The 27,389-nt window shown below is 42.9% G+C and overlaps 2 protein-coding genes across 3 annotated transcripts in view; both read right to left on the reverse strand.

Annotated features, from left to right (window-relative positions):
• LOC308385568 (E3 SUMO-protein ligase ZBED1-like) overlaps window positions 1-14,102 on the reverse strand; it is a 61,396-nt gene extending 47,294 nt beyond the window's left edge. For both annotated transcript variants that reach the window (XM_080864560.1, XM_080864559.1), the window contains exons 1-3: window positions 9,824-14,102; window positions 9,374-9,524; window positions 4,038-9,268 (exon numbers count right to left, since the gene is read on the reverse strand). In XM_080864560.1, coding sequence (XP_080720686.1) covers window positions 8,822-9,268; window positions 9,374-9,524; window positions 9,824-11,094 — 1,869 coding nt within the window. In that variant the 5' untranslated portion in view covers window positions 11,095-14,102 and the 3' untranslated portion in view covers window positions 4,038-8,821. The remainder of the gene's footprint in view (window positions 1-4,037; window positions 9,269-9,373; window positions 9,525-9,823) is intronic.
• On the reverse strand, window positions 14,098-27,389 carry LOC308385569 (uncharacterized protein). The gene is made up of 4 exons (XM_080864561.1): window positions 27,105-27,389; window positions 26,016-26,122; window positions 15,299-16,651; window positions 14,098-14,831 (listed from the first exon to the last, which is right to left on the reverse strand). Exons 2-4 carry the CDS (start codon window positions 26,031-26,033, stop codon window positions 14,337-14,339), a joined length of 1,866 nt encoding a protein of 621 aa, XP_080720687.1. The 5' UTR covers window positions 26,034-26,122; window positions 27,105-27,389; the 3' UTR covers window positions 14,098-14,336.

Below are 27,389 nucleotides of genomic sequence, written 5' to 3' on the forward strand. Positions count from 1 at the left end.
TCAAAACTGTAAATACAAAAAAGTTGCACAAAGTAGTTTCCCACCACAGGAAATTTATTTTGAGTGTCTTCATAATTTTATTTTTGAAATACACCAATTTTTATACACTGCAGGAAAAACGAAAATAAATATTATAATGCAAATTTGCAAAAAAGCAGCATATGCATCAAAATAAACTATTTCCAGCAGTGCAATATGAGTCCTAAGCATCCCAGAAACGACACAGAAAGGCATAAAGTCAAAGATAACTTTTAAAAAGACCAGTATATGCCCTGAGGCCCTGATCATAAAAAAAGACTACATTTCCGCGAAAATGACGTCACTTCCGGTTTCGGGCAGGTAATGGCGGAAATGCAAAAGTTCGCGCTGACGTCTATTCCAACGTAGGAAGTGTTATGAACAGCTGATCGGATTGGCAAAGCGTGTTTCTGGAATATCATGTTTTTGTTCCTGCAAGCGCTTTTTATGCAGTTTTTGCAAAGCTTTATGTGGAAGGAAACCGTGACCTAGGACAAGCTGATGGCATGAGATGCAAGTACAACTCCTCCGGTTTCATATGCAAAAAAAATTTTTGCGCTAGCTTACGTGGTTGCAGTGTTACCGGGATTTAAAAATAGTTACGCAAAACAGAGCGTGTCCGCTCTGATCGGCTCTAAAGGGTTAAGATAAGATGGGGCCTGATTATTTAAGACCTTGTATGTGAGGAGCAGTCACAGTGTTACTGGAGGCCAAGGTAATGCCATCCAGAGTAAGAATCTGGTTAGATACGATATTTCTAAGATTTTCAGGGCCGAGTACAATAACCTCAGTTTTATCTGAATTAAGAAGCAGAAAGTTAGCGGCCATCCAGGTCTTTATGTCTTTAAGACATTCCTGCAGTTTAACTAATTGGTGTGTGTCATCTGGCTTCATGGACAGATAGAGCTGGGTGTCATCAGCATAGCAGTGTAAATGTATGCTATGTCTTCTAATGATACTGCCTAAGGGAAGCATGTATAATGTAAACAGAATTGGTCCTAGCACTGAACCCTGTGGAACTCCATAATTAACCTCAGTGTGTGAAGAGGACTCTCCATTTACATGCACAAACTGGAGTCTATTAGATAGATATGATACAAACCACTGCAGCGCAGTACCTGTAATACCTACAGCATGTTCTAATCGCTCTAATAGGATATTATGGTCGACAGTATCGAACGCTGCACTGAGGTCTAGCAGGACAAGCACAGAGATGAGTCCACTGTCAGAGGCCATAAGAAGATCATTTGTAACCTTCACTAAAGCTGTTTCTGTGCTGTGATGAGCTCTGAAACCTGACTGAAACTCTTCAAATAAACCATTCATCTGCAGATGATCTGTTAGCTGTTTGACAACTACTCTTTCAAGGATTTTTGATATGAAAGGAAGGTTGGAGATTGGCCTATAATTAGCTAAGACTGCTGGGTCTACAGATGGCTTTTTGAGTAAAGGTTTAACTACAGCCAGCTTGAGAGTCTAACTTAACATCAATGGTACTAAGAGTAGCTGTAGATAATATTACATCTGTGGGATGATTATTGGTAATTTTTTCTCTAAAAAATTTTATTTGTGAAGAAGTTCATATTCATATGTCAGTGATATATTGCTTTCATTTTTGTAAAATTAATCATTTAAATTTTATGGACAACTTTAAAGTGGATCCCACCAGGTAGTAAAATCAAGAACACACACTTTCCTGTTATCACTTGAAATATTGAGGCTCAAATTGTGGTCATTGTTAAGTCAAATTGTTGAATGTTGTCATTGTGCTTCTTAAATTTGTAAAGTCTTGGTTCAAACTATAGGATCAAGACATTCCTATGTCCCCCTCCCCAGCCTCTCGAGGTTCTGGGAAGAGGCTGTAGTGTTTTATCATGAGCAAATCCCTTGTGAAGATTCTGTCCGATGTTGCTTCCTGCTTTTATGATCCTTTTAGTGAGGTCACACACACACACACACACACACACACACACACACACACACAGCCTTGTGTTTGTAACCAAGGGGGGGGACAGATGTTCTGTCTTGATTTCGCTCTTCATGAGGAACAAGTCTCTAAACTAGCGGGGCCTGTGGGAACACAGACCCAACAGTCATTAATATTTTGTACTTGTTAATCAAATGCGTATTTGTAACTTTGTAAACCAAAATATGTGAACATTTTATTTTTGTGCATCTACAGATGAGAATTTGTCTGTGTGTAAAAAATATTTACAAGTGTTACAAATTTTTCTGTTAATATCTGGTTACAGATACTGTTAGGATTTAACAGTTTAACAGTTTGCCTACCAGCCTGGCATTGGAGCGGATGATGCCGTCATTCACCTCCTACATCGTTCCCTCGCTCACCTGGAGACCGCTGGAAGCACTGTGAGAATCATGTTCTTTGATTTCTCCAGTGCCTTCAACACTATTCTTCCCTCGGTTCTGAAGGACAAGCTGGAGAACTCTGGAGTGGACCATCACCTCACTACCTGGATTTTGGACTACCTCACCGACCGACCACAGTATGTGAGGACTCAGGGCTGTGTGTCGGACAGGGTCGTCTGCAGTACGGGGGCCCCACAGGGAACGGTTCTGGCTCCGTTCCTCTTCACCATCTACACTGCAGACTTCTCCCACAATTCCACCCAGTGCTTCCTGCAGAAGTTCTCTGATGACTCTGCAATAGTCGGCCTCATCACTGATGGGGACGACAAGGAGTACAGAGGACTGACTCAAGACTTTGTGGACTGGTGCCAGCTGAACTACCTCCAGATCAACGCCAGTAAAACCAAGGAGCTGGTGGTAGACTTCCGCAGGCACAAGCATTCTCCACTGCAACCACTGAACATCCAGGGTATGGACATTGAGGCTGTGGACAGCTACAGGTACCTTGGTGTTCATCTGAACAACAGACTGGACTGGACTCATAACTCAGACGCCCTCTACAGGAAAGGGCAGAGCAGGCTGTACCTGCTGCGGAGACTCAGGTCATTTGGAGTGGAGGGCCCACTCCTGAAGACCTTCTATGACTCTGTGGTGGCTTCTGCTATCTTTTATGGTGTGGTCTGCTGGGGCGGCAGCATCTCTGCTGGGGACAGGAAGAGACTGAACAGGGTGATCCGAAGGGCCAGCTCTGTCCTAGGATGCCCTCTGGACCCAGTGGAGGTGGTGAGTGACAGGAGAACGGCGGCTAAGCTGTCATCCCTGTTGGACAACGTCTCCCACCCCATGCAGCAGACTGTGACAGCACTGAGCAGCTCCTTCAGTGGGAGACTGCGGCACCCACGGTGTGGGACGGAGAGATTTCGCAGGTCTTTCCTCCCCACTGCTGTCAGACTCCACAACAAAGACTTTAACTGAACAAACACACACATCCACACATGTGCAATAACACTAAGTGCAATAATCTTTTCTGGCATCGTTGTATTTTTACTCAGTTGTATATAGCATTCGTATTCTATTTTTATCTTATTGTATATTTTTATTCTATTTTATTCTACTGTATATAGTATATTATTTTATTCTATTCTGTACAGCTGTGTACTGTATTTATTCTTATTGTATTCTAATTTTTGCGTCATAACTTTTGCACTGTCCACTTCCTGCTGTGACAAAACAAATTTCCCACGTGTGGGACTAATAAAGGTTATCTTATCTTATCTTATCTTAAATACATATAGTGTTAATGCTTATTTGCAAAGTTGCAAAACTCAATACACAAATACGCATTTGATTTACAAGTACAAAATATTTATGACGACATTTGAGTCCATACAAATAGAAATGAGGCTGTAGAGGTTTGGTGCAGGCAGAAAAACAGCTGCAGGGACAATGAAAAGACTTTTCTGCTCCAACTTCTCCCAGCATGCTGAGCTAATGATTAGTTGGTGTTTTTCTCCAAACACTCTCTCACTCTTCTCTCAACGTGTTCACAATAAACTGTGAACAGACACCGAGGAGAGCAGCAGAAGACCTCATTCAGGAGCTAAACTCAACATGAACTGAACTCACAGTAAAGTTAGCTCGGTGCTTACCTTTAGATGAGCCCACAAACCGAGAGAAACTCCGCGATGAAGCTGCAACTCTTTCCAAACACAGGAAACGGATCAGGGAGCAGAGACCCACGTGGTTCACGCTGATCTCAGCTACGATCCAGGAGACAAGGGTGGGCAGATCGATGCAGATATCGATCAGGACTTTGGTAGTGGTTTATGATCGATACTTTAGTTCGTTTCTCTCCTCTAAGTTCAACGCTTTACTCCCGTTTCACGTATAAGCAGCTCTCTCTGCTTCTCTCTCTGCTTCTCTCTCTGCTTCTCTCCTGCACACACACTTTGCTCCGCCCCCTTCTTCCTGCTCTGCTGTGGTTTGTAGCTGTGCGGTCACGTGTTTGAGCACACGTCTATTGCGGACCTCCCATAGGGCTTTGCAGCGTGGTGTCACGGGAAGAGGACCACGCCCCCTCCCATTAGACGTAGGCTGTGTCCCAATTAAGAGACTGCACGCTTTTTTTTTTTTATTGACAAAGCACAAAATACAGATATACAGATACAAAATAGCAAACACAATGTCAGGGGATTCGTATAAGAAAGCAAAATAGACACATTCTTTTGAGAATGTTGTATGGTTTTAACATATTGTTTGGTTTCATTTAAAAAGCACCGAAAGGATGGTTTTGCGTTAGAAAATTTTGACTTATGTATATGAAATTTAGCCAATAATATCAATAAGTTAATCAAATCAAATTCGTTCGCCCTGTGCATGGGGTACTTAAAGAAACCAAACAATATTTTCTCGTAACAAAGAGAGAACTCAGAAAAGATAAAGGAAACAACAAAAACACAAAATTCTTGCCAGAAAAGATTAGTGTATAAGCATGACCAAAATAAATGAGAAAGAGGTCGTGTCCAAATTCATGGGCTGCATCCTCCTGAGGACCCAGCCTTCGCGGTCTACGTGGGCCGGGTCCTCAGAAGATCGGGTAGGCCAGAAGTAAACGGCCGTGAAATTGGACGGTCTAGCCTTCTGATTAGCGTCACCGCTGTCTCGGTGGAGTTTAATAAACTCAGCCGTCTGCTCCTTGCTATCTAAAATATAACAGGACACTGGTGTAAATTCTCGACTGTCTCATACTTCTGTTTAATCAGTTTTCTGTTTCACGTTTAGTCAGCTGTGTAAAAACCAAGGAGGAACCCACCCGGGGGATTAATAAAGTTTTATTTTATCTAATCTAATCTAATAACTTTAATCTCAGCCAAACCGATTTACTCACGAACAAACAAAACACTGAAAAAAAGCCCAACAATAACATTTTTAGGTTGTCTAAGTGACTTATATATTACGTTTAACCCGAGCAGCGATAGTCCGCGGTGATCTGAAAATGATGTGCCGGGAGTTGTGCCGTTCTCGAGCTCCCGGCTAGCTATCGAGCTGGTGGGTAGCAGACGTCTCCGAAAACGTCGAAGCACTTTTGCAAATATGCGATACCTTGATAAACCGAGCAGATATTTGATGTTTACACAGCTACTTTCTCGCCTGAAAATATGTTAAAAGTTTATTTTGTGACACAGAAAGATTAGTATGAGTAATTTTAAAACTTAGTAGCGACCGCCATTGTTGGAAACTGGAGTTTGGCTGAGCCGCGCTATGAATTCTGGGATATGGTAGGCCACGAAGGACACACCCGACCCATCCTTCAAATTCGGGGAAAAGGAGGACGCATTTGTCGGCTGCATTCGGAGGAGTCTACGAATTTGGACAGCCTTCGGCGCGTCGCTGTGACGTAATCGGTCTACAAATGCGGCCTCAGGAGGATGCAATCCATGAATTTGGACACGACCAGCGACTGCACGCTTGAAGTACGCATTTTAAGTGCGGTTATGTCACCGCCACGCGACGATAGCTGTCCCAATTCAAAGTGTGCTCCAAATGCGCCGTCGACTTCCCCAAATATCAAGCGTGGTCCGGTGCACGCTTCGTGGTCCCATATATCCCACAATTCATAGCGCGGCAGTGGGTGTGGAGAATTGTGCCGCAAAATACCGCAGACGGGAGCGGCCGAAGAGGTTGTTTTTTTCTTTTCCAAACTTTATTGAAACCATAAAGCGAAAGGTCAGTCATTCCAGTTCAGTTTGTACAGTAGACATACAAGGAAAATAAGAGTAACAATATACAGTACAATGAAATAAGAAGGATAAATAAATAAAGGGGAAAAAAAAAAGAAAAAAGGGGGGGAATGTGACAGACTCCATAACAACTTTGTATTTGAAAGTTGTGACAGTAAGTAAGTAAGTAAAATTTATTTATATAGCGCTTTTCACAGATAAAAATCACAAAGTGCTTTACAACACAGAAAATGGGAATATAAAAACAATATAACTGTAAATAAAACAATGTAAAACAATAAAACAATAAAAACAGCATAAGAAGAAATTAATCAAATTCTTTTCTAAATAAAAATGTCTTCAGCTGTTTCTTAAAATAATCAATGGAGTGCGTGCAGCGAAGAGACAGTGGGAGAAAATTCAACAACCGTGGTGCTACAGTCTGAAAGGCCCGATCACCACGAGTTTTAAAACGAGTGCGCGGTACCACCAGCAGTCTCTGATCTAATGACCTTAAACCCCGAGAAGATGAATGTGGTTTCAGCAGGTCAGATAAATATTGAGGAGCCTGACCATGCAGGGCCCTAAAGGTTAGAACTAAAATTTTAAAATGAAACCTAAAATTTACAGGCAACCAGTGAAGGGAGGCCAAGACTGGAGTGATATGCAATCTTCTCTTGGTGCCTGTTAAGAGACGTGCTGCACCATTCTGCACAGTCTGAAGACGATTTAAGGCTGATTTGTTAAAACAAGTAAAAAGAGACGAGGACAAGGTAAGCGACCCATGTTGTAGGTGACGTCAGACGCCGGAAATTTTGGCGGAGAAAAAGCAAATGGTAGCATAGAGTTTAACAAAGGTTTTTCAAGCTTCAGTATTACCAAATATACTAATCAATTGTCATATAACTAACAACATCTGTTTTATCATCTCTAACACCCTGGAGGACAACGGGGAGAGTTTAGACGCTCTCCAAGATTACATCGACCGCTGTTTTCAAGATTTAGTAATGCAGAAGGCCCAGAGTGCATCCTCCCCGGCCAAAATTGAGACGCCGTCATCGAAGAGATATCGCCTGGCAGACTCCCCCGGTACAACATCGCCTGCCGGCAAAGACATCGCAGACATCCTGGAGTCAATCGACAAGCGATTGTCCAGTTTCGATGCGAGGCTGTCCCTGGTGGAGATTTTACACCGGGAATTTAAATCTCTGAGAGAATCCCTGGAATTCAGCCAGCAGCAGGTGGAAACGCTTGCCGCTGAAAATGCCACGCTACGGGAGTCGGTCAAATCTCTCACCGATAACGTGACCCAGCTAAACATTGAAAATAAAAAAATAAAAGAGTCCGTTATCGATCTACAAGCCCGTAGCATGAGAGATAATCTTGTGTTTTCTGGTATTCCAGAAACTGCCGGAGAGGACGCAGAGGCAACGGTGAAAAGCTTCATTAAAATCCACCTGAAGCTGCCGGAGGACACCGTAAAGAACATCGACTTCGATAGAGTACATCGCTTGGGGGGCGCGCGGTCACGGACCGGGAGACCACGGCCTATTGTGGCCAAATTCGGTCAATTCAAACAGAAGGAACAGGTGAAGAGTCGCGGCAGAGAGCTGAAAGGAACGGACTTCAGCGTGAACGACCAGTTCCCCAAAGAGATCCTGGAACGACGCAAGGTTCTGTTCCCAGTTCGACGTAGCTTCATCCAGAAAGGCTCCCGTGCTGTCATCGCCGTGGACCGGCTCTACGTGGACGGACAGCTCTACCGCGACCCCGGCACCACACCGTGGTTATATTGACTGCACTCCAGATAAGAACCCGCTACACTCGTTTCTTATTCATTCACACTTTCTCTTTTAACATGGGTTTAACCTAGTAATATCAATATGATGTCATAGCAGATTAGGGCTGGGTATCGTCACTGATTTCTAGAATCGATTCGATTCCGATTCACAAGGTCCCGAATCGATTCGATCCACGATTCGATTCGATTCGATTTTGAATCAGTCCGAAATATTATTATATGAACCATAATACCCATATGGAAAAGAAATAGTAAAAACATACATGATTTACTCATGAAAGTGGCCACTTTCTCATTACTTTCATATATTTTTTAGTAAGTATACAAAACATACAAGTTTCATTATATAATTTTTCAAGGGATATATGTGTTTTCACTCTTGTATGCTTTTCATACAAGTTTCATACAAGACAGATAAAAACTTTATAAGATTTATATATATCTTTTCCATATGAGTATATATAAAATTATGATAATTCACCTTGTATATGTACTGTCAAAAGAACCCTCTAAGCCTTGTGAATGAATTACATAAATTTCAAAATTAAGAACAGATACTAAAGCAGTTAAATAATGTAATTTTTAATTAACATTAGTATATATTTTTTTTCCATACATACATTTCAAGTGGATCAGGGATCCAGTGCAAATAGAACACATCTTTTGTAAACATCAGTAAAACCTCAGAGAAATAGTTTTGCTGTTAGTGTCTCACACAGCTTTTCTGATATCCACTATTGTGTTTTGGAGACACACAGGATAACACAGCGTGTACAAGTGAACTGACAGAAACTGACCGATCAGAAAATGAAAAACTGCCTTTTAAAATACTTCAAAAAATGAAAACATACTGAACAGTATTGTAAAACCTCTGTGAAACTAATGCAATTTAGCCTTATTTATAACTACCCTCTCACTTCTTTGAGACTGTAAGGTTTTTCTGCAAGAAGAGAAGCTGGTCTACATGTTGTGGAGTCAGGCAGCTCCTTTGTGCGGTAACAATGTCACCAGCAGTTGAAAACACTCGTTCAGAAGGAACACTGGTCCCAGGTATGGAAAGATACTGCTTTGCTTGTAGAGCCAAGAGAGGATATTCCCTTTCATGGTCCCTCCACCAGATCAAAGGATCCTCAGAAAGTGCAACAGGCTCAACGTCCCTGTATCGATTCACTTCTTCCTTTGCCTTCTGAGTTGGTGTTTTCTGTGGTGCTGTGGTTTTTGTTGAGTAGGCTGGCCCAAGGAGAAAAATTAATGCAGAGTCCTTTGACCTCTTAATTGGAGGGGCATAATCCACTTCATCAACACCATCAAGAGAGATGTCAGGGACAGTTTCCTCAGATGTGTCACCATCAGACTGTCGCTGTAGAAAAATGAAAACTTAATTAATAAAGAAATTACTATTTATATTCTAACTCGAGTAGTGCAAAAAAACCAATAATTTTTTGTTTTTGTTTCTGTAACTCACAATAGCTGTGTCCACGTTCTCCAAACCTGCTGCTTCCAACACCAACTGAGAGAATGTGTTGTTACAGGTCTCTTTGGACAAGAATGGCAGGGCCTTAAAGCGAGGATCTAATGCTGATGCAATGTACAGCTTGTCCTTTAGGGCCACATATCTTGAAAAGAGATTTTGCACATTTAACTCAGTTTATTATGTTGGATATACATGTGCATGGTTACATACACTCATGCAAGATCAGAAACATTAATATACGACTTTGTTTCCATAATTTATATATAAACATCTATAGATAGATAGATATAAAATCAAAAGGCCTATTACTAGACAAGAGGGCTTAACTAACATTTTTATAATATATATTTTTTTTTTCACTATAATAAGAATTTTCATGTAATACATGCATCCATACAGTTACACTCATTCATGGCATATACACACAATTCATAAACATACCTTGACTTCAAGTTGTCGTATACAGCAGTCTTGAGGTCTTTAATCAGTGAGGAGTCGTGAGAGACACTGATCATCTTCTCCAGCAGCTGTGCATGCAGAGGTGCAATGATGGAAAGGGTCGGGGACTTTTCTTCAGACATAACCAGTGTGGCTGCTTTCAGCGGCTTCAAAGCTTTCACTATATCTTCTCCATCAGTTATGTCAGCCTCTGTAAGACTACAGAGATTACTGTCATTTCTCCTCACTTCAGGTGAGAGTAGAGCTGCAGAGATTGCTGGTTGTTGCTCTAGGAAGCGTTCCAGCATCTCCAATGTGCTGTTCCATCTGGTCACCCCATCATTCACCAGCTTATGGGCAGGTAGATTCAGTATCTTTTGCTTCTCTTTAAGCTTGCGACTTGCAACAGTGCTGCGATGAAAAAAGGATGCTATGCGTCTCACTCGGCCAAGCAGCTGAGCAACAGCTGGAACTTTCAGTCCTGCTTGTGAAGCTAAATTGAGTGTGTGGGCAAAACAACCAATGTGCAACCAGCCCGTTATTTCCACAGCTCGCACCATATTTGCAGCATTGTCAGTTACGATGACTGGATTTTTGTTTGTAAGCTCCCATTCTTCGATTGCTTTGAACATAATTTCAGATAAATTAGCTGCTGTGTGGCTTGCTTCAGTGGTTCTTGTCTGTAAGACATGAGACACAAGTTTCCACTCCTGGTCGATATGGTGTGAGGTGATAGTCAGGTAGTTATCTGTTGCTCTGGATGTCCAGCTGTCACAGGTTATAGCGACTCTCTCTGCTGACTTGAGAGAGGCTGTAACATCGTGTTTCACTTTTTCATACATGTTTGGGATTACCACTTCACTCAAATGTTTGCGTGTTGGTAAAACATAGCGTGGTTCTAGCGTATTAATGAGGTTTTGGAAGCCATCATTTTCAACAACGCTGTATGGACGTATAGCTTTACATATGAAAGTTGCCACAGACTGGGTTATCTTTTGGGCACGTGGAGAAGTGGATTCAAACTTCACTGCAAATGCCTTTTCGAGTGAGCGTTGCTTGGTGTCGGCCGTTTTTGCTAGCAGGATATCTGGATGATGCCTCGTTAAATGATTTCTGAGATTTGTGGTATTTCCACAGTGCTTTACCTCCATTTTGCACATCTTACATACGGCTTTGCTTTTGTCCGGCTCTTCACTGTCTTCACAGTTCTTAAATCCAAAGTGTTGCCAGACATCTGCCTTTAGGCTCGGTGGCACATTCCCGGGAGTAGCCATGATGGTTCATGCGTCCAGGTCACTTAACTCTCGCGTGATTTCCTCATGTTAACCGCTTGCAAGTTTCATACGCGGCAAACTACATATGTATAAAAAAAAATCGATTTCAGGATTTAATGAATCGATATCGTTTTATTCCAGTTAGAATCGAATTTAATCAATGAATCGATTTTTTAAACCCACCCCTATAGCAGATATAACACCGTCACCCTCCATCATTGCTTTAATTGGAATGTTTCCGTTTCGTTTCTTTTTTGTTGTTGTTGCTCACAGTTCATGTGGTTTCTTTCTTTCTCTTGTCTTTCACTGCTGTGGTCACCTACTTCCCCAACTTAGACATTCACATTATTCACACTCTCATTACACATACATATAGGATCTTGGGGGTGGGCACAATCACGGAGTCCAAATTACCATCAGGGTGTACACCTCACCCCTGGCGTCGTTGCCCACCTCTCAATTTTAAATACACTTAGACATTAAGGGCTATCAGGAGGGACTATGCGCTTACCTGCTGCTCCTTGGCAGGTAGCTCCATGCCCTCCTGGGTTTTAATTGCACCTTAGAACACACATGCATCAACACTACAATGAGCGGGTGGAGGGAGGTTTGGAGTCTTCTCCCACCCCCGTTCTCTGCGGCCTGCTGGAGCGGGAGGGCTAGGAGGAGTTGGCCGTCCGACTGCGGTCTGGGGTGTGGGGCCTCCCTGCTGCTACGGAGTCGGGGTGGTCTGCCTCTCCCCACCGCAGGGAAAAGGGTAACACCACCTGGGTCTGGGTGCAGTTCCCCCCTCCAGGGGCAAGGGTACCTAGACCCAGTTTGTAGAGTACGCTTGGGGAGTGTGATCGTGTGTACAGCGTCTCTTTATGTCTGTCTCCACGTTGGTTGAGTGTGGAGTAAGTGCACATGAGAGCATGAGGGTGGGAATGGATGTTTGTGTCTGTGTGTGCCTGTATGTCTGTGTCTATATGTCAGGTTGGGTATCAGACGCCACCTCTCTGGGGACACCTCAGGCCCTCCAAGGTTTGGAGGCCTATCTCCACCCACCACCACTTCCCCTGCCGGTGGCGGACTCCCTCGGGTGTCGGTGCGTTGGTGGTTCTTTGTGTCTGGGGGTGGGCGTCCAGGTACACACCGGCTCACTCCTTGGTGGCCGCTTATCGGGGCCTGGAGCCTGGGGCTCGCTCGGGCCCCTTCGGAGGTGGGGTGCCCCCGGCCTCTCGGCCTGGGGCTCGGTCACTCAGGCACAGCTGGGGGCCGGCGGAGCTCATGGGCGCGTCACTGCAACTCCCCCTGGCTTCTGCTCCGCGGCTGCTGAGTGAACCCTCATCTGGGACTCTCCTCAGCTCTTACTGGAACAGTGGCGCGGCTGCCCCTCTGTTGGTCTTCCATGGTCTCTTGTGTTCTGGGGGCCTCTGGATGTCTGGAGTTTTGATCTCCTCCATACCCGCTTCACACCCTGGAGGACGGGGCTGTGGCCCCCCCACACTCCCTAGCAGATCGTTACATGGAAAAACCTTTGGAATACAAGCACGCTGATCCACACAGGTATGCACACGGGTGTTCACTGCTCGCAGACCCAAATTACACCTTTCTTGGCCGCTACTTCGAAGCACATCTGTCCTGCGTGCTGCACAACAACATTGAATATTTAGTATTTACTGCTGTTTACACTTAGCTAGATTAATGCGATGGTGTTGTGTTTAGTATGTTGCTTTGTTTTTTTTGCTTGTTTTCTATTTTTCTCTCAACAGGTGATCCAGGAGATTTTTATTTTTTTTCTCCCCCCCTTTCTCACTGTCCCTCTCCCCTTCTGTTTTTCCTTTCCTTCCTCCCTTTCCTATCCCTCACTCATGTCTGTCCCGTCTGTAACATCTGAAAATAAAATATAATAAATAATAAAAACAAAGATCGACCAAATGGACCAATACGGCAATGCCACGATGATCCATTTGGCAAAGTAAATCCATTGGGTATCCTTGTTGGTCTTCAGACAACAATTCTGATGGCTAAAGAACCAAATGGGACAGGCAAAAAAAAAAAAAAAAAAAAAAAAAAAAAAAAAAGTAAAAAGGCCATTACAATAGCAGCTCATTCGTTAAACATTTCCGAATGAATTTCAATCAATGATAAACCTTTTTTATTGGAAGTTAATTTAAGAGAGTTTAAGTAATATTCAATTTCAATCAAAAACAAATTAAATGATGGGGTTGAGTTTTGAAATTTACATTTATGTATGTGGAATTTCCCAAAAAAGATGGAGCGACTGAAGAGTGAACTGTCAAAAGTACTGAATATGACGTAACGTATTTATGTGCGAATGTGTAATAATTAAAGTCAGTCATATATCCACAAATATATATATATATATATATATATATATATAATATTCACGCACACATTCACACACACATTCACCCTGGGGCGCACTGACAGAGGCGAGGCTGCCGGACACTGGCGCCACCGGGCCCTCTGACCACCACCAGTAGGCAATGGGTGAAGTCTCTTGCCCAAGGACACAACGACCAAGACTGTCCAAGCTGGGGCTCGAACCAGCAACCTTCCAATTACAAGGCGAACTCCCAAGTCTTGAGCCACAATCGCCACAATGAGCCACAGTCTGTTCTCTTAGGCAGCATCATTAGAAGACATAGCATACATTTTCACTGCTATGCAGATGACACCCAGCTCTGTCTGTCCATGACTCAGGCGAAGGGGGTCTGCCCACGACGGCCATGGCGCCCAACCCATAGCCTGGAATGCGGCCGGTTGACTGCAGACCCAGACCTAGAGGCTGGACCAGGTGACGCAGAGGCAAAAGCAAAGGTGGCTGTAGGCGCCCTAGAATATTCAGACGGTAATTGGCATTTTGAGGCGCCATAAGGCCAAAAGCGTCATTGGCTCTCGTGAGCTTAACCCTCAAATCAACATTATTGAGCAATAATCTATCACAGAAAAAGATGTTGTAAAGTGTGAAGTGTCTTTGGGGGGGGGGGGGGGGGGGGGGGAATCTTGAGAGTTTGTGACTTGGACTTTGATTCTAAGTCTCGTACTTTGCAAAATATATACGCAAATAAATTTAAATAAAGTTAAGCCGCACACACAAACGCCACCTTGGAGAAATGACTACTATATCATTGTAAAATTCCCTAAAGGAAAGAAAAAAAACCTTAATGATCTTATGAATATCTTTCAAACTTTCTAAATCCCAGAAAGTCGAGAAATCAGATCCAAGTGTGACATCAGCTGACACTTTTTACAGGAGACTCCATCTGAACTCTGTGGAGCCTGATCTCAAGGTTTTTAAGTCTGATCCTGAAACCAGAAGAGGATCTTTCTGTCTCTTCAGATTCATTGTGATCCAATGATTTCGGTTCTGCATGATACTGCTGATGTTTGCACAGAGCAGATAATGAAGTGAATGTTTTTGCACATTGGTAACAATGAAACTGTTTATTTACAGCGTGGGATCGTTTATGCACTTCAAGATGATCCGCAGTGGTGAAGGATGACCCACACTGGTCACAGACTTGCTTTTTGACGTCACTGTGACAGAGTTCATGTTGTCTTAATTCACTTGGTGTGGTGAAGCCTCTCCCACATTCTTTGCAGTAGTTCATTTTGTCTCCAGTGTGTCTGCGTTGATGTCGTTTTAGGCTCGCTTGCTGATTGAACGTCTTCTCACCACCACAGTGACGACAGGGCTGAGAAGTGGATCCATCTGTGTCGCTCTGCTTCTAAACAAAGACATAAAAGACAGTGAAGGTCAGGCAATTCCTTCAACATTTTTATCTTGAACACCGCCTGAAATAAAGAGCATCTGTGCCAGCATCCAATTACATTTTACTATTTACATTATAACACTCAACTTACTGGCTTACAATAACTCTTAATTTGTAGGTAATCTAATTATTGGGAAGATTGGTGATTAAACTCCTGGATGCTCTACTCTGCATGCCACAAGATACAAACCCCAAGCTGCTCTCCGATGCATCTATTGGAGTGTAAATGTTAGATTGATAGGAAGGGGAGGAGCTTTTAAAACTTTACATTTTTCCAACATCAGGAAAGTTTCAGGAGAATTGTGTCAGATTTGACTGAATATTCTGTACATGAAGTTTTCATGTCTCATTTAGTTTTGAAATTAAACTTCATTCACATAATACTTCAAACTAACTACAACTGTAAAAAGAAAAATACATACCTCACAGTAACTGCACTTGTAGAGTTTCTCTCTGCTGTGAATCTTTTGGTGTGATTTGAGGTAACGTGGAGATTTAAAAGTCTTCTCACACAGTTCGCATTTATAAGGTCTCTTCCCAGTGTGGGTAAACATGTGCCGATGTAAGTTTTTGTATGTCACAAAAATTTTGCCACACTGATCACAGAAGCAAAAATCCTTTTTGGTGTGAATGCGTCGGTGAATATTACGGCTGAGTGGCCATCGGAAGGTTTTTCCACAAATGTCGCAGCTGTACGCTTTAACTGCACTGTGGATGAGTTGGTGTCTTTTTAAGCTTCCTGCCTGGGTGAAAGACTTTCCACACAACTCACAGCTGTACGCTTTAACTCCACTGTGGATGAGTTGGTGTCTTTTTAAGCTTTGAGAAAACATAAAAGACTTTCCACAAAACTCACAGCTGTATGCTTTAACTCCACTGTGTATGAGTTGGTGTCTTTTTAAGCTTTCAGAAAACGTAAAAGACTTTCCACACAACTCACAGCTGTATGCTTTAACTCCACTGTGGATGAGTTGGTGTGTTTTTAAGTATGCACTCTGCGTAAAAGACTTTCCACACAACTCACAGCTGTATGCTTTAACTCCACTGTGGATGAGTTGGTGTCTTTTTAAGCTTTCAGGACGGTGAAAAGACTGTCCGCAGAAGTCACAGCTGTACGCTTTAATTCCACTGTGGATCAGTTGGTGTGATTTTAAGCTTCCAGCCCGGTTAAAAGACTTTCCACACAACTCACAGCTGTATGCTTTAATTCCACTGTGGATGAGTTGGTGTTTTTTTAAGTTTCCAACCTGGGTAAAAGACTTTCCACATTCATCACAACTATACGGCTTAACTCCACTGTGAACAAGTTGGTGTGATTTTAAGCTTCCAGCGCGGGTAAAAGACTTTCCACACAACTCACAGCTGTATGCTTTAACTCCACTGTGGATGAGTTGGTGTGTTTTTAAGCTTCCAGCCCGGTTAAAAGACTTTCCACACAACTCACAGCTGTATGCTTTAACTCCACTGTGAACAAGTTGGTGTGCTTTTAAGCTTCCAGCCCGGGTAAAATCCTTCCCACACTCATCACAGCTGTATGCTTTAACTCCACTGTGTATGAGTTGGTGTCTTTTTAAGCTGTCAGGACGGTGAAAAGACTGTCCGCAGGAGTCACAGCTGTACGCTTTAACTCCACGGTGGATGAGCTGGTGAGTTTTTAAGTTTCGAGAAAGGGAAAACGACTTTCCACACTCATCACAGCTGTATTTTTTCTCTCTCTTTCTTCTGTGAGGTTTGTCAGCCTCCTTAGAGCGCTGACTTCTCGCTCCATGTTGGTCCTGCAGTGACAGAGATACAAACAGAGGCAGTGAGTGAAATGCAGTCGTGGAACAAACTCAACCTTCAAACTTCCTCCACTAACACTAGTTTTAAACCAAAGGTTGAAGTAGTTCCTTTTCAGTCAATACACTCGGTACAACACACGTGCTATGGGATATCATGCCCTCACGTGTCCTGGCTGAGGAAACCTTTATTCACGCCTTTAAGGAAGAGGATCTGTGATGACGTGTGCACAGCCCCACATGCAAACATATCCCCCTGCCATCACAGTCACCCCTCAGTTATTACACTCTTTGGGATCTTACAAAACTTCAAACGACTCGTCGACTATTAAATTAGTTGTTGACAATGATGTAATTTAAAACGATGTAATCGTGACTAGTCGACTAATCGTGGCAGCCCTACTTGTGACATGTGCAATGACAATAAAGTTGAATTCTTTTCTATACTATTCTAACCACAATAAAGAGCAGAGCTACAGGTAAGCTAACTGAGAGTGACTGGGGTTCAAGCGTCAGGAACAGCGCTCATGACGGTTCTTTCCCTCGTGCACGAGCAAAACAAAGAGCTCTGGTGACTTGCGTCTTGCTCTTGCCATTGTAGTAGAGTTGTCTTGGCATTCCAGCAATAGGTTTATGCTAGACAAACCTATCAATAAGTTTCCTTGTGTGATTATAGATGGGCAGTCCACCGTTTTACCTCCCTCGTGGTTACTTCTTCCCTCCGTATGCTTTGTTTATACTGGGGGATGAGGAAGATGGCGTTGTGGTCAGACTTCCCAAAGGCCGGGTGTGAGACAGCTTTGTAGCCCTGCTTGTATGGCGTGTAGCAGTGATCCAAAATTCGATCCCCTCTCGTTGGACACGAGACATGCTGGTAAAAGTTTGGCATGACTTGTCTGAGGTTCGCTTTGTTAAAGTATCCTGCTACAATGAGGGCTGCGCCCGGGTCCTTGTTTTGAAGCGAGCTCAGCACATCATGTAATTCGGACAAAGCCATACCTGTGTCCGCTTGGGGTGGGATGTAGACCACCGTGGCGATGACCGAGGTGAACTCACGGGGCAGATAGAAAGGGCAGCACTTAATGCTCAGGAACTCCAGATGTGGCGAGCAGCCGCTGGAGAGAGTAGAAATGCTCCTGGCATCACACCACTTTCTGTTTACCATGAAACACACTCCCCCACCTTTGGTTTTGTTTGACTCTGCCGTTCTGTCCGCGTGGAGCACAAACAATGAATCCGACGGAGTTACGGCCTGGTCCGGCACGGTGGGGGTCAGCCATGTCTCCGTGAAGCACAGAATGTTGCAGTCCCTCATGTCACGTTGGAAGGTGACCCTTGCTCTTAGGTCGTTGAGCTTGTTCTCCATGGATTGTACATTGGCCAGTAGGATACTGGGCAGTGGTGCGCGATGTGCCTGCTGTCTCAGTCTGTTCCTAATACCAGCGCGTTTCCCCCGGCGCTTCTTTGTTCTGCGCCTCGGATGAGCGGCCCGTCCTTTGTTGTTCTCCGCGCCGCGTAGAATCTCTGGCGGACAGGAAGGGTCGGGTTTAAAAGTGTCCAAGATTAGATGTGCAACCTTGGCATCGATGTTTATAAGTGATCCGCTGTCTTAAACTATAAGACTAGAGGATTTTGGGATGAAAACCAGAGCAAAAAATAGGTAAAAAACAAGAAAAGTAGATAGTCGGAGCGGAGTGGTCAGGAAGGCGTCTGGACGTGGCCGCGCCATCTTGTATAGTTCTATTTAAATCTGTGCCGAGTATAACCTGGAAGTCCCAAGGTCAAAATGGGAGACGCCCCGTAGGGTGGAGGAGAATGACCGAGCTAAGATCTTGTGGGACTTCCAGATACAGACGGGTAAAATGGTGGCAGCTAACCACAGTGGTGGTAAACAAACAATTCAATTTTATTTATATAGCGCCAAATCACAACAAAAGTCACCTCAAGGCGCTTTATGTTGTACAGTAGATACATAGAAAGCCCAACAATCATATGACCCCCCAGGGCTCTAGAGTGTGACCGATTTGGTCGCAAATGCGACCAAAGCTTTCAGTGGTGCGACTAAAAAAAATATTTGGTTGCACCAGTGCGACCAACTGTTTGGATAATAAAAAAATAATAATAATTTCTGCAACTCTCCGTGTGGTCAACAACAGACACACATTATGCCCCTATTGTGGACTAAACCAATCAGAGATAGTCAGGGGCGGGACCTCTCTGATTGGCCTTGGTCCAGTTGAAAGTGCAGTTGGAAGAGGGAGATGAGTAGCTTGAATAAAGTGATATCGATTCATTAAATCCTGAATTGACTTTTAAATAGAACTGTGTTTTGCCAGAAACGCCAGATTCTCAGATTAAAGCTCACAAAACTATTTCAACAACCACCAAATAGCAAATGAGAGCAGGTACACGGATTCCACACAAAGACGTAAACACAGAGCGGACCCGACGCATCAGAATCAGCTTTGTCTTTCTCGGCTTTCTCACCCGACGGCCCGTAGACGGACACGCTGTCGGAGCTCAGCGATTCTGATGCGTCGGGTCCGCTCTGTGTTTATGTCTTTTTGTGCTAGAATCTGAGCTGCAGGTTTTGTCTCTAAAGTCCTGTTATTGGCACATTAGTATATGTGAGGGGGCAAACTCCTCAAGATGGGTGGTGACCATGGTGGCCATTTAGAAGTCGGCCATCTTGGATACAACTTTAGTTTTTTCAATAGGAAGAGGGTCATGTGACACATCAAACTTATTGGTAATGTCTCAAGAAAAACAATGGTGTGCTTGGTTTCAATGTAACTTTATTCTTTCATGACTTATTTACAAGTTTCTCTTTGTTCACAGCCATTGACATGTTGAAGAGTTTAACACATGAGGAGCGGATCGAAATTGTGTTGATATCTGGTGAATGCAGTAACCAGGTCATTGGTTACTGCATTCACACACTGCAGATTTTGTTCAGTGATGAGGCAAACTTTTATGTGAATGGTGAAGTTAACAAACAAAACCACCGCTATTGGTCTGACTCTAACCCACATTGGATGGATCCCTCCAAGACTGTTGGAACAACAAAAGTGATGGTTTGGTGTGGTATATGGGGTACAACGATAGTGGGTCCATTCTTCATCAATGGAAACCTCAACGCCACTGGATATTTGAAATTGCTACATGATGATGTGTTTCCCTCTTTATGCTGTGACGGCCAGAGTACTGGGTTTAGCCCAAATGACTTGGTCTTTGGCCACAAAGTTCGGGGACCATTGACAATGCTGTGCGATAAGTGGTTGTCAGGTGAACCACCAGTGAACTTGATAGATTAGGTTAATGGTTTTCGGCACGGACTGTATGTGGCAGGTCAGTTGGCGAAACAGAACCTTGAAAAGGTTCAGGTCAAGATGAAATATTTTCATGACCGGCGTTCTGAAGAGCAGCAATTTAGTGCGGGTGACCAGGTTTTGGCTTTTCTTCCAATTGCAGGGTCACCATTCCAGGCACGGTTTGCTGGGCCTTACACCGTGGTACAGAAACTGTCTGAACAGAATTATCAGATTGCTACACCAGATCGCCGGAAAATAAATCAACTTTGCCAGGTTAATTTGTTGAAACCATATCATGTTCGTCCTTTATCCGTCAGTCTGTCAGGCTCTCTCTTTTCTCCTTCCGCATCAACATGTTGGAAAACAACATTGCAGTGCAACAACATTTCAATCATCATCAAGCTGGGCTTCCCCATGTTTGTTGGTTGAAAAAGCTGATAAATCACCACGTTGTTGCGCAGACTTTCGTAAAGTAAATGCAGTGACCAAACCCGATTCCTATCCCTTGCCTCATATTGACGACTGTATTGACCAAGTTGGTGCAGCAGAATATGTGAGCAAGTTTGATCTGTTGAAGGGATATTAGCAGGTGCCACTGACTCCCAGAGCTCAGGAAATATCTGCTTTCATCACGCCATCTGGTCTTTATTCATATACAGTCATGGGTTTTGGTTTACGCAGTGCTCCAGCTACATTTCAGCGACTCATGAATATGGTTGTTAATGGGCTGAAAGGCTGTGCTGTTTACATAGATGACGTGGTGGTATATAGTAGCACCTGGAGGATCATCTGGATCGTATTCGCACTCTGTTTGAACGACTAGTTTGGGGAAATCTGACTATCAACCTGGCAAAATGTGAATTTGCAAAAGCAACTATGACCTATCTTGGTAAGGTTGTGGGCCAAGGTTATGTGAGGCCAGTTGATCCAAAGGTGTTGGCCATCAAAGAGTTCCCTGTTCCAGTTACCAAAAAAGAACTCATGAGATTTTTGGGTCTGGTCGGTTATTATCGCCGTTTTTGTCGAAACTTCCCAACAGTGGTTGCTCCTCTGACTGATTTGTTGAAGGCCAAAGTAAAGTTTATTTGGTCTGCAGCATGTCAGCAAGCTTTTTGGGATGTAAAAGCTTTACTGTGCTCTGAACCTGTGCTTTTAGCACCTCGTCTGGATCAGCCCTTCAAGCTGTATGTGGACGCAAGCCACATTGGTGCAGGTGCTGTTCTAGTCCAAGCTGACAAGCAAGGTACTGAACATCCAGTTAGTTTCTATTCCAAGAAGTTCAACTCCCATCAGCTGAATTATTCGGTTATTGAAAAGGAAGCTTTGGCATTAGTCTTGGCCTTGCAGCATTTTAGGGTATATTTAGATTCTGCTCGGCCAATTGAGGTATTTTCTGACCATAACCCTCTCACTTTCTTGAACTCATTGCAGAACCCAAATCAGAGGCTCATGCGGTGGGCTCTCTTTTTGCAGCCTTACAATTTGGATATCCAGCACATTAAGGGCAAAGATAATGTCTTGGCAGATGCTTTGTCCCGTGCCCCTTTGTAACCAGCAGCTTCACTCCTCATATGCTTTGAAGTATGTCCTCTCCAGTATCGTTTTCCTTCCTCTTAAATTGCTCCTAGGTACCAAGGTTGCTGAGGTTGGAGTTGAGCTGAAGATGACTTTTGAGCATACAAAAGGTGTTAAAAGTGAGGTTGCATGTGTGTGTATATATATGTTATGGATTTAATATATGCATGTTCTTCTAGTTGCAAATTCATAATGTAAATGTGTTTGCCAATTCAGGGTGAGACCCTGTTCTATGAGGGGGAAGTGTGACGGCCAGTGGGCTGGCCTTGTGTTTTGCTTTTTCTCTTACCTGTTTCTTGCAGGTAGGTGGAGCTGACCCAATTATTGATGCAGCACAACTGAGAGGCCAGTTCCAGTGTATATAAAGACACCTTGACTGAACCAGCAGGGCACTGGCTGGCTTTGGCTCTCTCTGTCTGGCACCCATCTTGTTCATTTGGAAGTTTCAGTTATGGCTGTTATGTCCTTTAAATTGTGTTTAAGTTGCTTTACCTTATTTTCATTAAATATGTCTTAAAGCCTTTAGAAACCTGTGTGTGGTCTCCCATTTGTTTGTCACTTCCTATGAGCCGGGTTGTGACAATGCACTGAAACTGGCACGTTCCCTGAGTTCTTCCAGGAAGATGATGCACCACCACATTATGGGTGCCAGGTGCGAGCATTCCTAGATGAACAGTTTGTGGATTGGTCGTCGTGGGCCAGTTGAATGGCCCCAAAGGTCTCCCGATCTGACCCCCTTAGACTTTTATTTTTGGGTTCATCTGAAGGCAATTGTCTATGGTGTGAAGATACGAGATGTGCGAGATACGAGAAACTACAAATACTGGATGCCTGTGCTGGCATTTCTCCTGCGGTGTTGCTATTAGTGTGTGAAGAGTGGGAGAAGAGGGTTGCATGCTTGTTTAAGTGAAAATACGTAGATTTGTTTGTTTTTTTGCACTAACAAAGTTGTGGAGTTGTAAAGTATTTTGTCTAAAGTCAATTATATCGTCAGTTATATCATTATTGCAAATTTTCAAATTATATCGTGACAAATATTTTTGGTCATGTTGCCCTGCTCTAAGCAGGACCAGCCAGTGGTCAGAGAAGTTAGAATTTGCTCACCAGGAGCCAATTCTGCACTGACAGACTGTTTTGCGACCAACCAACAACATTCAACAACATTAGTGACCTCCAGGAATACTCTTGTCTGTCACTGACTACATTAATAATCGTATAGATTATGTGACAGTGGTCAAAACCATGAAGTAGCAAGTCAACCAAAAACCATGGTTAACCGGGGAGGTTCGCCCTTTGCTGAGAGCTCGTAACAAAGCCTTTAAATCTGGGAATACTGCAGCTTACAGTCTAGCGAGGAAGAACCTGTCAAAAGGGATTAAAGAAGCAAAGAGGCTGAATGCCCAAAAAAAAATGGACAGCCACGTTAGGTGTGGCAAGGACCCACGATGGCTGTGGCAGGGCTTCCAACACATTACGGACTACAAGCCCATTCCCCCGAAGATAAGGCGGAACGATAGAGTTTCGGCCTGTGGCCACCAATTGTGAGTAAATGCTTCGAGCGGCTGGTTTTGAAGCACATCATGGAATGTTTCCTAATAGACCTGGATCCCCTTCAGTAGAGTTTTAAAATGTGACGTCATTCGTCATTCCGGGGTAAAACCGCAAAGGATTCTGGGAACGCGTGGCAAGCGGTACTAGCGCACGCAGGCTTTCACATGAAAACAGTCACACAGCGATAAAAAGAAAAAAAATGGCATGAAGCTGTGGTATTATTAACTGCAATAGCCGGTCGCATGACGGCCACGGGAAGCCGACGGGTAAAGAGATCGCTTTTTATTGGATTATGTCGTGGAAGAGAAATTGTTCAAGCCATGTTTCCAAAGTAACAAAGAGCCGATGGATGGTCTGGATTGCAGCCATTCGAAGACCAAATGTAACGTCCCAGAACACTCCAAGCATTTCCACAAAGGTAAGTCTTCTGTTGTAGTTATTACGTAATTTATCATAACATAATTGTTGATGTAGGTTACAAATAAGTCTTATATTGATTTGAATTGAATTTGTTGCGCTATGCTGCTTTGTTCACTGTGGCTTTGCGGGCTAATGTTTGTTGTGTTTTGTAGGAAAACCAGCCTACAAAATGCTGGAATGCGATCCAGACTGGCGCCCTCTATCAACCTGGGTCAGACCGAGTTTAAAGCTGTTACCATAGCGAGATTTCATCGGTTAAGAGAGAGAGCGATATCAAAACAGCCAGTAAAAGTTCTGCATATATGTGCCCAAGTGTTGTATTGAAGCAATCAAGTGATGAATAACTGTTTTCCACTATGTTGTTTTGCAATGTTTTTTGGGAGTTTTTTGCATTGTTGATTTGCTTCTTTGCCGAAGCAGCTAATAAAGCACAATTGAATACAATTTTGCCTCTTTCTTGTAAGATTCTATAATAGAATGAAACAATAATGCCAGTTATAAATAAAGAGAATTGAACGAATTACGAAACACTCATTTTATTTCTATTTGATCTGAAAGTTGTGTAATACTACAACCTGAAACGACAAATAGATTGTGTTGGCCTGTACAGGAGATAAAAGAAAAAAAAAAAACACATCTGTTAAATGGAATAGTCCAAATCACCAAAGTAAACTGGACCTGGGCTTGTTGCAGGGATCTGAAATTACTAAACATTTTGTGAGTGTATGCACTCACACTTAGGACCATATAATAATAAATATGTGCGTGATAAAAGATTTCCTTTTTTTCAAGTCTGTCTTTGTACGGACCTGCCGTGTTCTCCGTTTTTTTGTACATGACTGTTTTGGAGGCAAATAAAATGCAAGTAGGGATTAAAACCGCAGAATTAATGATTACCGGTGCTGGAAATACTAGCGCTTGATGCAGTGTTTAGATTTTGTTGCCACTCGTACCCAACATGCAATGCGCGAAAGTCATGTGGTCTGTCAATCTCTGTTTGCATACAGGACCAACCGATCTACAGAAGATGACCTCTCTCTACCACACTCCGTGTTATGCTGTCACACCTGGAGAGGAAGAACACCCCTCTGCCAGAGTCCTTTTCATCGACTTCAGCTCAGCTTTTAACACGATCATTCTGCAGCAGTTGGTGGAAAAGCTGATGCTATTAGGTGTGGACCCTGCAACCTGCAATTGGGTTTTCAGCTTCCTGACAAAGTGACAAGAGGCAGTCACACATCAAAGACCATCTTGGTGAGCACAGGCTTTCCTCTGGGGTGTCCTGAGCCCGTTGCTGTTCAGTCTGCTCACACATTACTGTAAGCCAGACTCAGTGCTAATCATATTGTGAAGTTCAAAGACAACTGTGGTTGGTCTCATTACTGAAAACAATTAGTCCACTTATAGAATGGATGTGGAGCAGCTTGAAGTGTGGCGTAGATCCCATAATCTCATAAACAATAAAGACAAAACAGAAGACCTGTCCTTCTTTATTAATACCACATCAGTTATCAAAAAAGCACAAACGCATCTCCACTCCCCCAGGAGGCCCAGAAAACCTCACCTCCCCATCCGTTCAACTATTAGCACGGCTTTACTGTGATGCCTCCTGTCTACACACACATATAGCATACAATATACTCCCCAGATGCACACAATACTCTGTGAAAGGACTGTTGCTACCTGTATGAGCGTGACTATTTAGACTTGAGTTTTTGTTTTCTTTTTTTTTATTTAGATGTTTTGTTATTTACCCTTTTAATTTATTACTGCCTTTTTACTCTTCTTTTTTTAAGCCATTTTCCTTTTTAATTTTATTGATTATTGCACTGTAGATTCTGGTGAGAAACTGTATTTCAGGTGATTGATTGATAGATATATATATAGATTTGTTGGTTTTTGTTTTTTGCCCTTTATCACAGTTCCTCTTCCCCACTGTTTTTCTTTCCCTCTTTCTTTCTCCCAGTCATATCTGTCCCGTGTGTAGCAAGTGAAAATAAAATAAACAATAAAAGCAAAGGTAAATCAAATAGACTAATACAGCAAGGCCGGGATGGTCCATTTGGTAAAGTAAATCCGTTGGGCATCTTTCTTTGTCTCCAGACAATAATTCTGATGGCAAAAGAAACAAATGGGACAGGCAAAAAAGGAAAAAAACGAGAGAAACTGTATTTCGTTTCAGCCTGGGTATCACCATACAAAATGTCAATAAGCCTCTTCTTGAAACTTCTCCAATCTTGACAAACAAGCATCAGCTGATGAAGTGCACACAGTTTCAATAAAAGCTGTCACTTACTGTTATTTATTCATCTTTCAGTCACTTTAATTTTTAAAACTGTAATTTTAAAACTGTATATACTGTATATTCTGTGTATTTATTATTTCACTCCTATTGCCTGTTATTATTGTCTTTATCTTCAACGTATGCTGCTCGGTTGTTTGTTAATTGCCCCTTGAGGATAAATAAAGTTTTCTGATTCTGATAAAAGTGATATGTTCTTCACCTTTTGTGTTGATGACATTTATTTCCACTGTAGCAGCTGAGCTGAGTCCAAACGGCTGAAAATGTTCACCTGGTGCTCTGTCAAACTCTTCTCCTCCTGCTGATCAGCTGGGACACAAAACAGTAACATCACAGTGAGACAAGAACGTGAGAGGGACGTGTCCCAGGATTGAATTTAAAGCCATCATATTTACAGTTTGGATTTGGCGGACGCCCTCTTTATATATAAAGTTGTATATAGTATTTGTATTTGTATTCTATTTTTATCTTATTGTATATTTATTTTATTTTATTCTATTCTGTACAGTTGTGTACTGCATTTATTCTTATTGTATTTTTGTAATTTTTGCCTCATAACTTTTGCACTGTCCACTTCCTGCTGTGACAAAACAAATTTCCCACGTGTGGGACTAATAAAGGTTATCTTATCTTATCTTATCTTTACTTTTAGGAATAGTAACTGTGAAACTATGGCACTCATGACCATTGATCGATAGTCACGACATTACAACAAGTATTCATCAAGATACTTTTAAGAATATTCTTAACATGGACTCGGATTTTTAAAAAAATTATAAAAAAAAGAATTCTCTCCATCAATAAGAATTTACTGACTGCAACTTGAACGTTGACTCAAAATGACTTAAAATCATCCGGGAAAGATGCATTTGACAAATTATAGACAAAAAAAGCCTGATAAAGGACACATGTCTGTAATGTGTCTGTGAAATGGATGAATGTTATTGACTGAGCGGATAATGAACAAGTGTGTTCTAGCAGCTGCAGTTTCAGCTGCGTGTGCTAACACACACACCTTCCTGTTATCACTTCAAATAGAAATGAGGCTGTAGAGGTTTGGTGCAGGCAGAAAAACAGCTGCAGGGACAATGAAAAGACTTTTCTGCTCCAACTTCTCCCAGCATGCTGAACTAATGATTAGTTGGTGTTTTTCTCCAAACACTCTCTCACTCTTCTCTCAACGTGTTCACAATAAACTGTGAACAGACACCGAGGAGAGCAGCAGAAGACCTCATTCAGGAGCTAAACTCAACATGAACTGAACTCACAGTAAAGTTAGCTCGGTGCTTACCTTTAGATGAGCCCACAAACCGAGAGAAACTCCGCGATGAAGCTGCAACTCTTTCCAAACACAGGAAACAGATCAGGGAGCAGAGACCCACGTGGTTCACGCTGATCTCAGCTACGATCCAGGAGACAAGGGTGGGCAGATCGATGCAGATATCGATCAGGACGTTGGTAGTGGTTTATGATCGATACTTTAGTTCGTTTCTCTCCTCTAAGTTCACTACTTTACTCCCGTTTCATGAAAAAGCAGCTCTCTCTGCTCGACTCCTGTCCTGCACACGCACTTTGC

This window comes from Rhamphochromis sp. 'chilingali' (assembly GCF_963969265.1).
Source record: "Rhamphochromis sp. 'chilingali' genome assembly, chromosome: 18".
In the NCBI taxonomy this organism is placed as follows: domain Eukaryota; kingdom Metazoa; phylum Chordata; class Actinopteri; order Cichliformes; family Cichlidae; genus Rhamphochromis; species Rhamphochromis sp. 'chilingali'.

Excerpts from the sequence above, each read along its gene's own strand:
- LOC308385569 (XM_080864561.1), bottom strand. Across the intron at positions 14,832-15,298 it reads ACAAGTGCAGTTACTGTGAG|AAGCAGAGCGACACAGATGG; the intron begins GTATGTATTTTT and ends GTCTTTGTTTAG.